Source organism: Hippopotamus amphibius, chromosome 1, assembly GCF_030028045.1.
Source record: "Hippopotamus amphibius kiboko isolate mHipAmp2 chromosome 1, mHipAmp2.hap2, whole genome shotgun sequence".
Lineage (NCBI taxonomy): Eukaryota > Metazoa > Chordata > Mammalia > Artiodactyla > Hippopotamidae > Hippopotamus > Hippopotamus amphibius.
The window spans coordinates 36,598,823-36,609,455 of record NC_080186.1 but is presented as its reverse complement, the minus strand read 5'-3'; the positions used below and the strand labels follow the sequence as shown (position 1 = coordinate 36,609,455).

At 51.5% G+C, this 10,633-nt stretch overlaps 1 protein-coding gene and 1 non-coding gene across 4 annotated transcripts; one reads left to right on the top strand and one right to left on the bottom strand.

The window, feature by feature from the left end:
* The first annotated feature begins 2,022 nt into the window (after positions 1 to 2,022).
* LOC130842249 (U5 spliceosomal RNA) lies at positions 2,023 to 2,140 on the top strand. Its single transcript, XR_009050386.1, has one exon. It is a non-coding gene; the product is annotated as a U5 spliceosomal RNA (small nuclear RNA).
* Positions 2,141 to 2,308: 168 nt separating this feature from the next.
* BTBD19 (BTB domain containing 19) lies at positions 2,309 to 10,320 on the bottom strand. 3 transcript variants are annotated; one of them, XR_009055127.1, is made up of 8 exons: positions 9,926 to 10,320; positions 8,484 to 8,697; positions 8,336 to 8,389; positions 7,087 to 7,146; positions 6,918 to 6,986; positions 6,459 to 6,840; positions 6,075 to 6,358; positions 2,309 to 2,516 (listed from the first exon to the last, which is right to left on the bottom strand). XR_009055127.1 is itself a non-coding variant. In XM_057745987.1 (8 exons), exons 1-8 carry the CDS (start codon positions 10,009 to 10,011, stop codon positions 6,224 to 6,226), a joined length of 876 nt encoding a protein of 291 aa, XP_057601970.1. In that variant the 5' UTR covers positions 10,012 to 10,320; the 3' UTR covers positions 5,297 to 6,223. The 3 variants fall into 3 exon arrangements, 2 of the variants coding, with proteins under 2 accessions (XP_057601970.1, XP_057601979.1); XM_057745987.1 differs by lacking the exon at positions 2,309 to 2,516 and having other exon boundaries at positions 5,297 to 6,358; positions 6,459 to 6,584; positions 6,709 to 6,840; XM_057745996.1 differs by lacking the exon at positions 2,309 to 2,516 and having other exon boundaries at positions 5,297 to 6,358; positions 6,709 to 6,840.
* Between the last annotated feature and the right edge of the window lie 313 nt (positions 10,321 to 10,633).

Here is a 10,633-nt window from a genome sequence, read left to right as displayed (position 1 = left end):
ACAGAGGCCTGGACGATTCTGGCCACACCCTTGGGTGTAGAGTACAGAGTCTCGTCTGATAGATGGGGTGGGGGAGGTCTTTTATTGCCCTTCTCCAATTATCCCAGGGCTCAGTCTCAGCTGACACACAAACACACCCTGATTTCCAGCCACCCACTCACCAGGGACGATCCCACCCCCAGAGCACTGCCTTCTCACACTCCACCCCACCAGGCCAAAGGCCAGAAAATCATGTTCTGACGAAAAGCAGACGGGGTTGGGGGGGTGGGGGGGTAAGGGGGAGCCTACTGCAGCTGAATCAACACTAAAATGCTTGAGAAGAGAAGCAGGTGGTTGGCTTGGAACCTAGATTAGAGGATGCATCCCGGTGCCCAGGGGATGCATTTGGGTCCAGCAGTGTTTGGGTCACTATGGAGGGGCTTTTGGGTAGAGCAGGAGAGCTCAACAGGCTGGAATGGTGCCACTTACCAGTTGAGTGACCTGGAAAAGTCAGATGACCTCGCTGAGCCTCAGCGTTTTCATCTGTAAAATGGGAAGATTAGAGCCTATCCTGTAGTGTGCTAGTTTCTCCTTTCAGGATTTTAAATGAAATATTTATGTAAGAAATGACCTGGGACTTCCCTGGTGGTGCAGTGGTTAAGAATCCACCTGCCAATGCAGGGGACACGGGTTTGATCCATGGGGCTGGGACGATTTCACATACCACAGAGCAACTAAGCCCGTGTGCCACAACTACCAAGCTAGCGTGCTTCAACTACTGAAGCCCGAGTGCCTAGAACCCGTGCTCCGCAACAAGAGAAGCCACATCAATGAGAAGCCCGTATACCGGTGCAACAAAGAGTAGCCCCTGCTTGGCGCAAATAGAGAAAGCCCATGAGTAGCACCGAAGACCCAACGCAGCCAATATTAATTAATTAATTAATTAGTTAGTTAATTAAAATTTTAAAAAGAGGTAAAATTAAAAAAAAAAATGACCTGGCTTCTCGTAGGTGCTATTTTTGCAGTTTGTGAGATATTAGCTATGCTGAAATTCTGTGCTCTTATTTCATTCTTAGCGAATAACCCTGAAACCAGAACGGTGTCCTGGTGTGGCAGCAGCTGAAGGATTCCAACCAGTGGGAGCCAACCACCCCAGGAATGGTCAGTTCTGGAGCACTGACCACCATCAGTCTTGGGGACAAGTCCCAGTGTTTGTAGGGCAGCCCGCCGTGTGGTATCGCACACTACTCAGGCCCTCTGACTCCAACACCCTTTCATAGCTCCCCATCAGTGATATCACAAGATCAAAGCCAAGCCCTTTCCAGGCCTAACTTGACCTAGCCTCTGCCATCATCCCAGCTCTCTCGGGACAGCGACTGGCCAGATTCACACTTTCATTCAGACACCACACTCCACTCCAGACAGGCTGAATTACTCTCAATGTTCACCTCCCTTAACTTCACAGAGGCCGTTCACTCTGCCAAGAACACGTTTCCACCTCCCATTCACTCGAACCATCCTTCCAGATAAGTTGGATGTCAGCTCCTCCAGGAGCGGTGGGGACGTGCCTCCTACACGGTCTCAAGGTCCCTGACTGTTTATGTTCAACAGTGTCTGCTTCTGTCCCTAGAACTGGGGGGGTGGGGGTGGGGTGGGGTGGTCCCTGAGGGTATGGAATGATAGGACTGAACCTCAGCCTCGGTAAGGAAGCGCCGGTTCCCGGGGGACACCCACAGAGGCGAGGGAGCGCTGCGGCCCCGGGGTCCCCACAGCGCCGCCCTGCCCGGCGGCGGCTGGTGGCCCCCACCGGCCGGCGCCGCCTGCGATTTGCATACCCATGGTGCACCACGAAAAGACAGTTTCACGCTGCTCGAGTTCCACCCCACGGGGGGTTTGTCCACTCTTGGAGGGCACAGTGCCTGTTAGAAACCTGTGGTCTAGGTAAATTCCACGCACGGCGCGCGAACCGCGCAGGAGCCGAGCAACCATAACTGTGCTGAGTGTTACATTGCTCTGGGAGGTTCCGAGCGAGAGCAAACGAGTATGCTCTGGTTTCTCTTCAGATCGCATAAATCTTTCGCCTTTTACTAAAGATTTCCGTGGAGAGGAACAATTTTGAGTGTTTACCGAATTTTTTGAAGCTTCGTTATTTAACGAGGCTAATTTTAAAAGTTAAAAAGTAGAAGTTAATTTTTGTTTGTGCCTGCTATTGAATCTGAATATCAGCTATCCTGAAAAATTCAAAGTAAAGGGGTTTTTCTTTATTTTTTGCATTTGTGTTTCGTTTATTGGCAGTTTCTACTTCGGAGTTAAGTTACGCGGTATTTTCAGCAAGAGTTACTGCAAAATAAGGCAAACGCAGCAGTTCGGATATCCCGTCAAGCTTTTCTTACCCAGTTATAACAGCTGAGGCAGTTTTTTGTGGCTTGAGACTGGCCTCCCCTCCCCAGTTCAATACTCGCTGGATGACAGTTTTCCATACTGAGAACACAGGTTTCTTTCCTTCGTGAAGCTTAGCTTTTTGGTGGCACCAAGCACTAAAGAACCAACAAACAAAAAGCAAAACATTGAGTGCATCACACACAATCTCAGTGAAAAGTGCCCTGCAGAAATAGTATCATGAAAGGACAGGGCTAGCTACCAAAGGTGTCCTCTTGTATCTACATCCTCTTGTGTCTACATCCTCTCTGTAGAGGAGCTCATCTAGACCTGTGGCTTTAAGTGAATATCATCTCCTACCTGGTGTCCTCCAAATTCACATCCATCAGCAGTTTCCACTGACCCCCATATTCAAAGCAAGTGCTTCATGCAACCACATTTTACTTCCTCCAATGCTACCAAGCTGGTCCAAGAGTTCTTGGATTCCTGCAATAGCCTCCCAACCCCCACCTCACTCCCCCAATTGATCTCCCTAGACCATCCTCCCCCTTTGTCCCAATCCTCCACACAAAGGCCAAATAGTTGTTTAAAATGTAAACCTGAGATAACACCACCACATTGCTGCTAAACATGCTTTAGGGGCTTCCTAGGTGGCGCAGTAGTTGAGAGTCTGCCTGCCAATGCAGAGGTCACGGGTTTGATCCCAGCTCCAGGAAGATCCCACATGCCATGGAGCAACTAAGCCCGTGTGCCCAAAAAAAAAAACAAAAAAACATGCTTTAGTTTTCTTCAGAAAACCACCCCCTGAAATATCATACATGAATTTGTCTGCTCTAAGTGGCTCCTTCCAGAATTTAAGTTCTGGGAGGCAGAGACTTTACCTGACTTGTTCTCTGATGGATCCCATGACCCTAAATCAATGCCTAGCACATGAGCACTCAATGAATATTTGTGGAACAAATGAATGAAAAGATTTATTTTCTAAACGTATGTACTGACCCACTACAGTTCTAAGCACTTTACAAAATTAATCTTCCTAAGAACCTGACTAAATAGATTCTATTATTATCTCCATTTTATAAATAAAGAAACTGAGGCATAGAAAGTTAAATAGCCTCAGTCAAGTCACCAAGCCAGAAAGTGGTAGAGCTCAGATTCAAACCCAGGCAGCTTGGCTCCAGAAGAGGCATACTCTTCATCACTGTGCTATTGACTGATGGGGTTCAGGACATGTTACCCCAAAATATGGCACCTTGACATATTGAATATTTTAAGCTGAAGGAGTCTGAGAAAACAGAAAAGTCATTCTGACCTCCTCATTCTCCCAATCCCCTCCCTTCTCCCATGAAACAGGTCATAAAACCCTCAAGTGAGAGGTGCCCTTAGTATATCAAGAGGAAAGAGCATCCTGTATCTCCAAGGACAAAGAGACTTTCAGAAGAATTCTAACCAACAAGCTTTGCTAAATTCCCCCCAGATTACTACACTTACCTCCATACTCTTTAACCTAGCATAAAAATACTCGTTTGTTTCTTCCGGTCTTCATTTCCTTATGAAGGCTCCCATGTCACATAAAAACTTACATTAAATAAATTTGTATGCTTTTCTCCTGTTGTTTCTGTCACTTAAATCTTCAGACCCAGCCGGAGACCCTAAGAGGAGCAAGGAAAATTTTTTCCTCCCAATATTACCTTTTCTTTCAGCAAAAGAAATCAAGCTCTACTTGGTCTGCACTGTGCTTTTCTCACCAAAGATTTTATATATATATATAATTATTTATATATATATATAATATACATATATAATTTTGGCTGTGCTGGGCCTTCGTTGCAGCACACAGGCTTCTCTAGTTGTGGCACACAACCCACCAGGGGTTGAACCTGCATCCCCTGCATTGGAAGGCAGATTTTTAACCACTGGACCACCAGGGAAGTCCCAATCATGGATATTTTTTAATATCACTGTAGGAATTACCACAGTTAATTTAACCAGTCCTCTAGGTTAAACCAGTCCTCTAGGATATCTAGCTTATCTTCAATTTTCATTATCCAAACAAAGTGATACGGAGGGTAACCACATTTTCAGTGTTAAGAAATAATAGCAAATAACTATTTTTAACCCATGTGCAATATATTTTTATATGAAATCCCTAAGAAAGAAGAATAACTTTTTTTTTTTCCAAATAGTCAATTAGGGACTTCCCTGGTGGTCCAGTGGTTAAGACTCCAGGCTTCCACTGCAAGGGGCATGGGTTTGATCCCTGGCTGGGGAACTAAGATCCTGCAAGCCTGTTGATAGTATCTTAGTGAAATAAGATAACATTTAAATAAGAAAGCAAAGTCATCACTGAACATTCACAGAGCACTAGTTATGTGACAGAGACTGGGGAAGTAGAAATTAATAAGGCACCACTCCAGACCCCAGAGATCTTTCTCCAGGGAGATTCAGCTCCTCAGGAAGACAAAATGTGTAGCAAATGAAAGGGGAACATGGGGAGTCTTCAATAATGAAGAAAGTAAATCCAGAGCTAGAGGACCATTGTCTTTAGGATCGGTGAATTTATGCAAAGGTAGTAGTTGAGGGAAGAGTTGCTAATGTTTGGAATGACTAGTAATTTTGAGTGCCTTGAAAGTGAAATAGATTATATTTTGTCCTGAAGAGATTGGGGATGTTGAGGAACTTAATAAGGGGAGTAGGGCTAACAATCTTAGACAAGTCTGGCAGCCAGTGTGGGAAATGGCTGGAGTGAAGGCAGGAAGATTAATAAGAGCCTGTGGCAGTAATTTCTGCCACAGCGCTGGCTGAACTGGGCTAGGAGAAATGAACCAACAGGAAAGACCTTGTTAGGAGAGGAAAAATTATTTTCTCTCTACTCTCGGAGCTCTTCACTGAGACCTTTTGTAATAAGACAGCTTAACAAGAGAAAGAGGGAAAAAAAGGTTTATTAACAAGTATATCTCATGTATACATGGGAGACACTCAGAGGAAAACGAGTAACTCCCTGAGGTGGCCTAAAATACCTGCTTAAATACCTCCTATCAGCTAACAACAAAAGAAAGAAAAGTGTGGAGAGGCCAGTTACGGGAAAGCCATCAGGAAAAAGCACCAAAAGCAAGGATAAGGTTTATTGAGCAGATTTCACTGACTTCACTGGAAGATTCTCCTGTGACTCATCCTTCTGGTACAGAGAGGGAGACGCCCTTACAAATGGAGATTTCCTTTCTAAAAATTTCCCTTACAGAGGGGTAACTTCTCTGTTTTCAAAACTTCTCCCTTTTCTTAAAATAATCTGCTTAAAATAACCCTATGCCAAAAAGGCATATTTTGGGGTGGCATATTCTGCTTTCAGCCTCTTAAAAGCTAAAGCCCACAGGAGGCAGATGTGAGGAAGAGGAGTAAAGCAAGGATGAGGTCCAGACTTCTGGCTCGGGCACCCACGGGGATGAGAAACACGATGCGGGCAAAACTGGGGAAAGATGAGGGGCGAGCTCAATTTTGGATTGAGTCTGTGGGACATTTAGAAATCGTCAGGAGGCAGGTCTGGAGTTAGAGTGGGCTGCGCTGAAAAGATATGTGGGAATTCCAAGACTAAACGGGGCCGGCTACAGAGCCAGAACACAGCGCGAGGAACCCGCTTTCAGGCTTTGCGCGGGCCTCGAGGCCAAGGCTCAGCCCACCGCCGCGCCGTTCAGGCCGGCCCTCCCCCGGAACCTCACCCACGGCTCCCGCGCGGGTCAGACAGCGGGTCCCTCCTGCGACCCGCTCGCCGGGCATTCTGGGAGCGGAAGCCCCCTTCGGGCGTAGGGCATGTCGGGAGCTGTAGTTTGGAGGAGACCCAGAATTCCTCGCAAGTCGCGGCATTTGGTCACTTAAAGGGCAGGTCCAGAAAGCGATGATGCTCCCGGACTACGGTGCCTCTCCGGCGGCGGCACGGGGCGCCCCGGGCCGCATCCCCTCTCCGCAGAGCGTGGCACTTCCATGCCTCCACGATCTGTTCCACCTGCAGGGGAGGCGAGTCACGGTGGAGTCACGCAGTGCCCACCTCACTCCGCAGACCCTGGGCCGTGCCCCCCGTGCTTCCCCCAACGCCGCATCCGCACCGGGATGAGCGGCTCCCGCCGGTTCTGCTCTTCCAGGGCGCTCAGCTCTGCCGGAGCCAGCAAGGCCAGTCTCAGCTCCCGCACCACCGGAGCCGCCACCTCGGCCACAGGCCGCTCCAGCACCGCCTGCCGACGCCAGCGTTGAGCCCAGGCGGGCGGGGACACCTGCCCAGCCGCCCGCTCGCCGGGTTCCTGCGGCCCAAGACTCCATCAGTACTCCCACCACGCGCTCCCCTAAGCTCCCTCTCACCGCGCCCACGCGTGCCCAGCTCCGGGTCGCCAGGACCAGCTCGGCCTCGTCCACGCAGAGCTTGTCACTGCGCAGCAGGAGCAGCAACGCCGGCGCCGACAGCTCCAGGAAACCACGGGTCCGGAGGGTCTCCTGTGGGTCCGTGATTGGGTCAGGGAGGAGCAGGATGAGGCGTGTGGGGTTGGGAGTATGAAGGTGGGGAGCTGTACCTGGCTGTGGACCTCTATGAAAGCTACACAACGCTCCTGCAGCGGTCCCAGGCCAAAGGTTACGGCAACCTGAGAGCAGAACGAGGGAGGTCAGGTTGGAGACTGGAGAGGCCACGTAGCCCCGCCCTCCACAGGGGCACCACCTGCAAGGCTGTCCAGCAACACCCACCTGCAGGGCCTCGCAAACCAGCTCCACATCCAGCATCTTCATCACAAACTCCAGGCACAGCTGGGAACAGAAATGAATGGGAGTTGTAAGACACATTCCCCCACCCCCCCACCCCCCACTGCTGCAGCCCCAGTCCAGAAGCAGTGAGCAGGCTTGGAGCAGTGAGCCACCCAGGCTCCTGGCAGCCCCAGGCCCATAGAGACCTCCCAGGCCAAGGGAGGCAGGGAATCACCAGGGCCTGAGACTTGACAGGCCTAGAGGAACTAAGAACTAGCAAAGCCAAGCCCAGCAGCCTACCTTTTAGTACATTCCTCACTTATCAGACTAGATAAGAACCATGTGAAAATTCCACTCTCCATTTCTCTCAGGACACTTGCCTTTCTCCACGTGTCCCCCTCCTGACTCAAAGACACTTCTGTTTTCACCAGAAACTTGAACTTCCTCCATGACATCTCCCTCTCACCCCCACATCCAAAAAAGTACTGGGTCATGCCAATTCCACTTCTCTCAAAGCCATGCAGCTCTCTTGGGTAACCACTGCCATCCCCATCCTTACTGGACTGGTAAGCCAGTCCCATCACTCCTAATCCCTTCTCTCCTGAGCTTCCAAATCTTCACTCCTTTATCTGAAACCTCATGAATCTCCACTGCCCTCTGGGTCAAAGAAGTCCAAATTCTTGAAGCTCCTGCAGGAACCAACCCTTGGCACACTCTCCAATCTCATCTCTCCCTCTCCTCCTCTCACACACTGTGTCGAGCTACATAAATGTCTCACCAGCATCTTTTGTACCTCTGTAACTAGAATGCCATCTTTCCTCTCCCTCTCTGAACAAAACACCTTCCTCACAAAAATCCAACACAAATGTTTCCTCCTCCAGGAAGTCTTCCCCTCCTCTCTCCCTGGTGGCGAGACTAGAGAGACTCTCCGTACAGTCTCAGCAGCATTTGCCCTTATCTGTCACACTTCTTATGCCACTGGGTTAAGAGTTTTCTTGTGTCTGTCCCTCTTTGAAGAACAGGGATCAAGGCTGACTTATCCCGGTATCTACAGCACAGCCATAAACACCCCCACATGCCCCCACAGCACACACAAAGCACAAGCATATCCTTGTGCACACAGGCATACATAAATGCCTGTTTACACAGAGATACCCATACTTCTCTCTGTGTTGGTGCACGTTCCTCTCCAGGCTAACCACTGAGCCCATAAGAGGCGGGGGAAACTAGATAAGCCGCCACATAAACCCACCTCTCGCAGCTCCTCCAGCCCATACTCCACGGCCGCCGTCAGCACCTCCAGCACCTGCAGAGTGGGTGGGTTGGGGGAGTGGAAAGGAGTCTCCCCTGTCCCTCAGCCAACCCCTCCTCCCACCCAGACCCCTGCCCAGTGGGCTCACAGAGTGGCGGTGCAGCTTGGCACTGTTGGTGTACAGAAACTCCAGCACTGCCAGGAAGGCCTCAGCTGGCACGGTGCTCAGCACCACGGGGCTAGGCACCCCGGGGCCCGACTCTGCGCCCAGAAGTCGCTGGAAGAAGTTGCATCTACATGCCAGCAAGCACCGGTGGGCAAACACCTCCTTCCGTTCTTGACCGACCACAAAGCGAACATCACTGTGGGAGAGAGGGGCAGAGAACCAGGAAGAGGAGGCCAGGGTCTCTGTGCAACTCTAGGCTTTGCTTTTGCTCACTTTCCTTATCTGCCATGTAAGACACAGTCCCTCCAGCCAAAGGTCTGGGTCACACAGGCCTGGGTTCTAATCCCAGCTCCGCCTCGTGGTGCCTAGGCAAGAGACTACCTACTCGTTGACTCTCAGGTTTCTCATCCCAAACCCTAAGAGGTGGCTATGCTTAATCAGTTGTTCCCTGAGGGGGCACCAGGGCTGATACAAAGTTGATCCCAGTACCCCTCTCCTCCCCAGCCTGTGACCTGGGGGAAGGGAAACTCTTTTTGGCTTCTCTTCCACAGACTGCAAACTCAGCTTTTTCAGCCTCCTCCAGACAGGAGGGGGTAGGGGTGGCTGTGCAGAGTGCACTGGCTGCAAACAGACACGTCAGTGATGCACCGTCATGAGGCCAGACCACATTTTCCATCTTCATAATCACTACCCGCCCAGCCTCTGGGCCTCTGAACAGCACAGCGGGTAGGAGGCAGGAGATGAAGCTTGAGCTTCTTGGAGCCTCCTAGTCTCAGGTCCAAGGCCTGGGGGCTCCCACTGCTCAGACCAGACTGCAGTGCCCAAAGAAGTAGGGTTATAGAAGTCATTGACCCCCGGGGAGGGGCCCGGCTCTGAGGCAGTGGGGACAGAAAGCTGCATTCTAGTCCCCCTGACTAGCCCTGCCTCTGTACTCAGTCCCTGGTTACGGACACTACTAGCATCCTGGACCGGCAGTGAGCCCCAGGCAGCACCCTTGAACTACTTCCTGTCTGTGACTCTGGCTCAGCCTCTTGAGCTTTGTTCCTCTCGTGAGTCCCCAGTTCCCAGGAATGAGTTATCTGCTCCTCTGTCTCCCCAAGGAGGCACTCAAGTTACATTTCATTTCTCAGGATCCAGGGGGCAGATGGCTCCTCTCTGCCAGGAGCCCGAGATCCAAAACAGGAAGGCCTTTCCCTGAGGTCACATAGCTGTTCTGAGCTCCAGTCCCCACAGCCCCCACCTCTGGCTCTCATACACACTAAGCGACCAGTAGTCTCTATACTGGACTTCCCCAGCCTGAGTTCACCAGGGAGGAGGATCATGTCCTAATTCTCCACTTCCTCTGCACCCAGAGCTTCCTCAGAGTCATGGGGCCCAGCAGAGGCAGCTAGGGAAAACCCACAGACAGGGCCCACCCCCCTCACCTGTAGAGAGGGTTGTTGACGAGGCTTCGGAGTGCTGAGGAAAAGGGCGCAGACTGCCCGTGCACAACCAGTCCTGGGGTCTCCATGAGAGAGGTGGGGCAGGGGAGGAAGCAGGAGGAACAGCCTAGGAGGCCTGCTGTCTGTTGGTCTGTGGGAGGCGGTAGGTGGAAGGAGCTGGTGAGGAGCTAGAAAGGCATAAGAGGGAGGGGCAAGAGCTTGGGAGGCCTATTTACTGAGAAGCTGAAGTTTAGGAATGAGGCAGGAGAGGCCCAGGTGTCTGAAGGCATCAGAGGCCAGTGGAGGAGGCCAGAGGCTCAGCCTGGGGATGGGGACTCAAGGAGGGGACCAAGAGAGGCCGAGGTGGAGCGGACTGGACTGGGGAAGAGAGGCTGGCTGCGGACGAGGCCCCAGCTGGGAGCCTGCCCAGGCAGCGCCGGGGTGGGAAGCCTGTGGGTTTCCACGGAAACTAGAGCCTGGCCTGAGACGAGGCCCCGCCCCGTTCCCACAGGCCCAGGGAAAACTTCAGCCGTAGAGGGGCCCTAAGCAGGGTCGGAGGGTCTCAGCACCCTGGCCCCTGCCTGTCCTGGGTTCAGAGTTCAAACTCCCTGCTCCCTCCTCCCCACAAGCACACAGGGTCAGGATCAGGCTAGCCAGGCCTGGGGAACCCCTTTAACAGGGAAAGTCCTTGTCCTTTTGGACTGGTTTCAG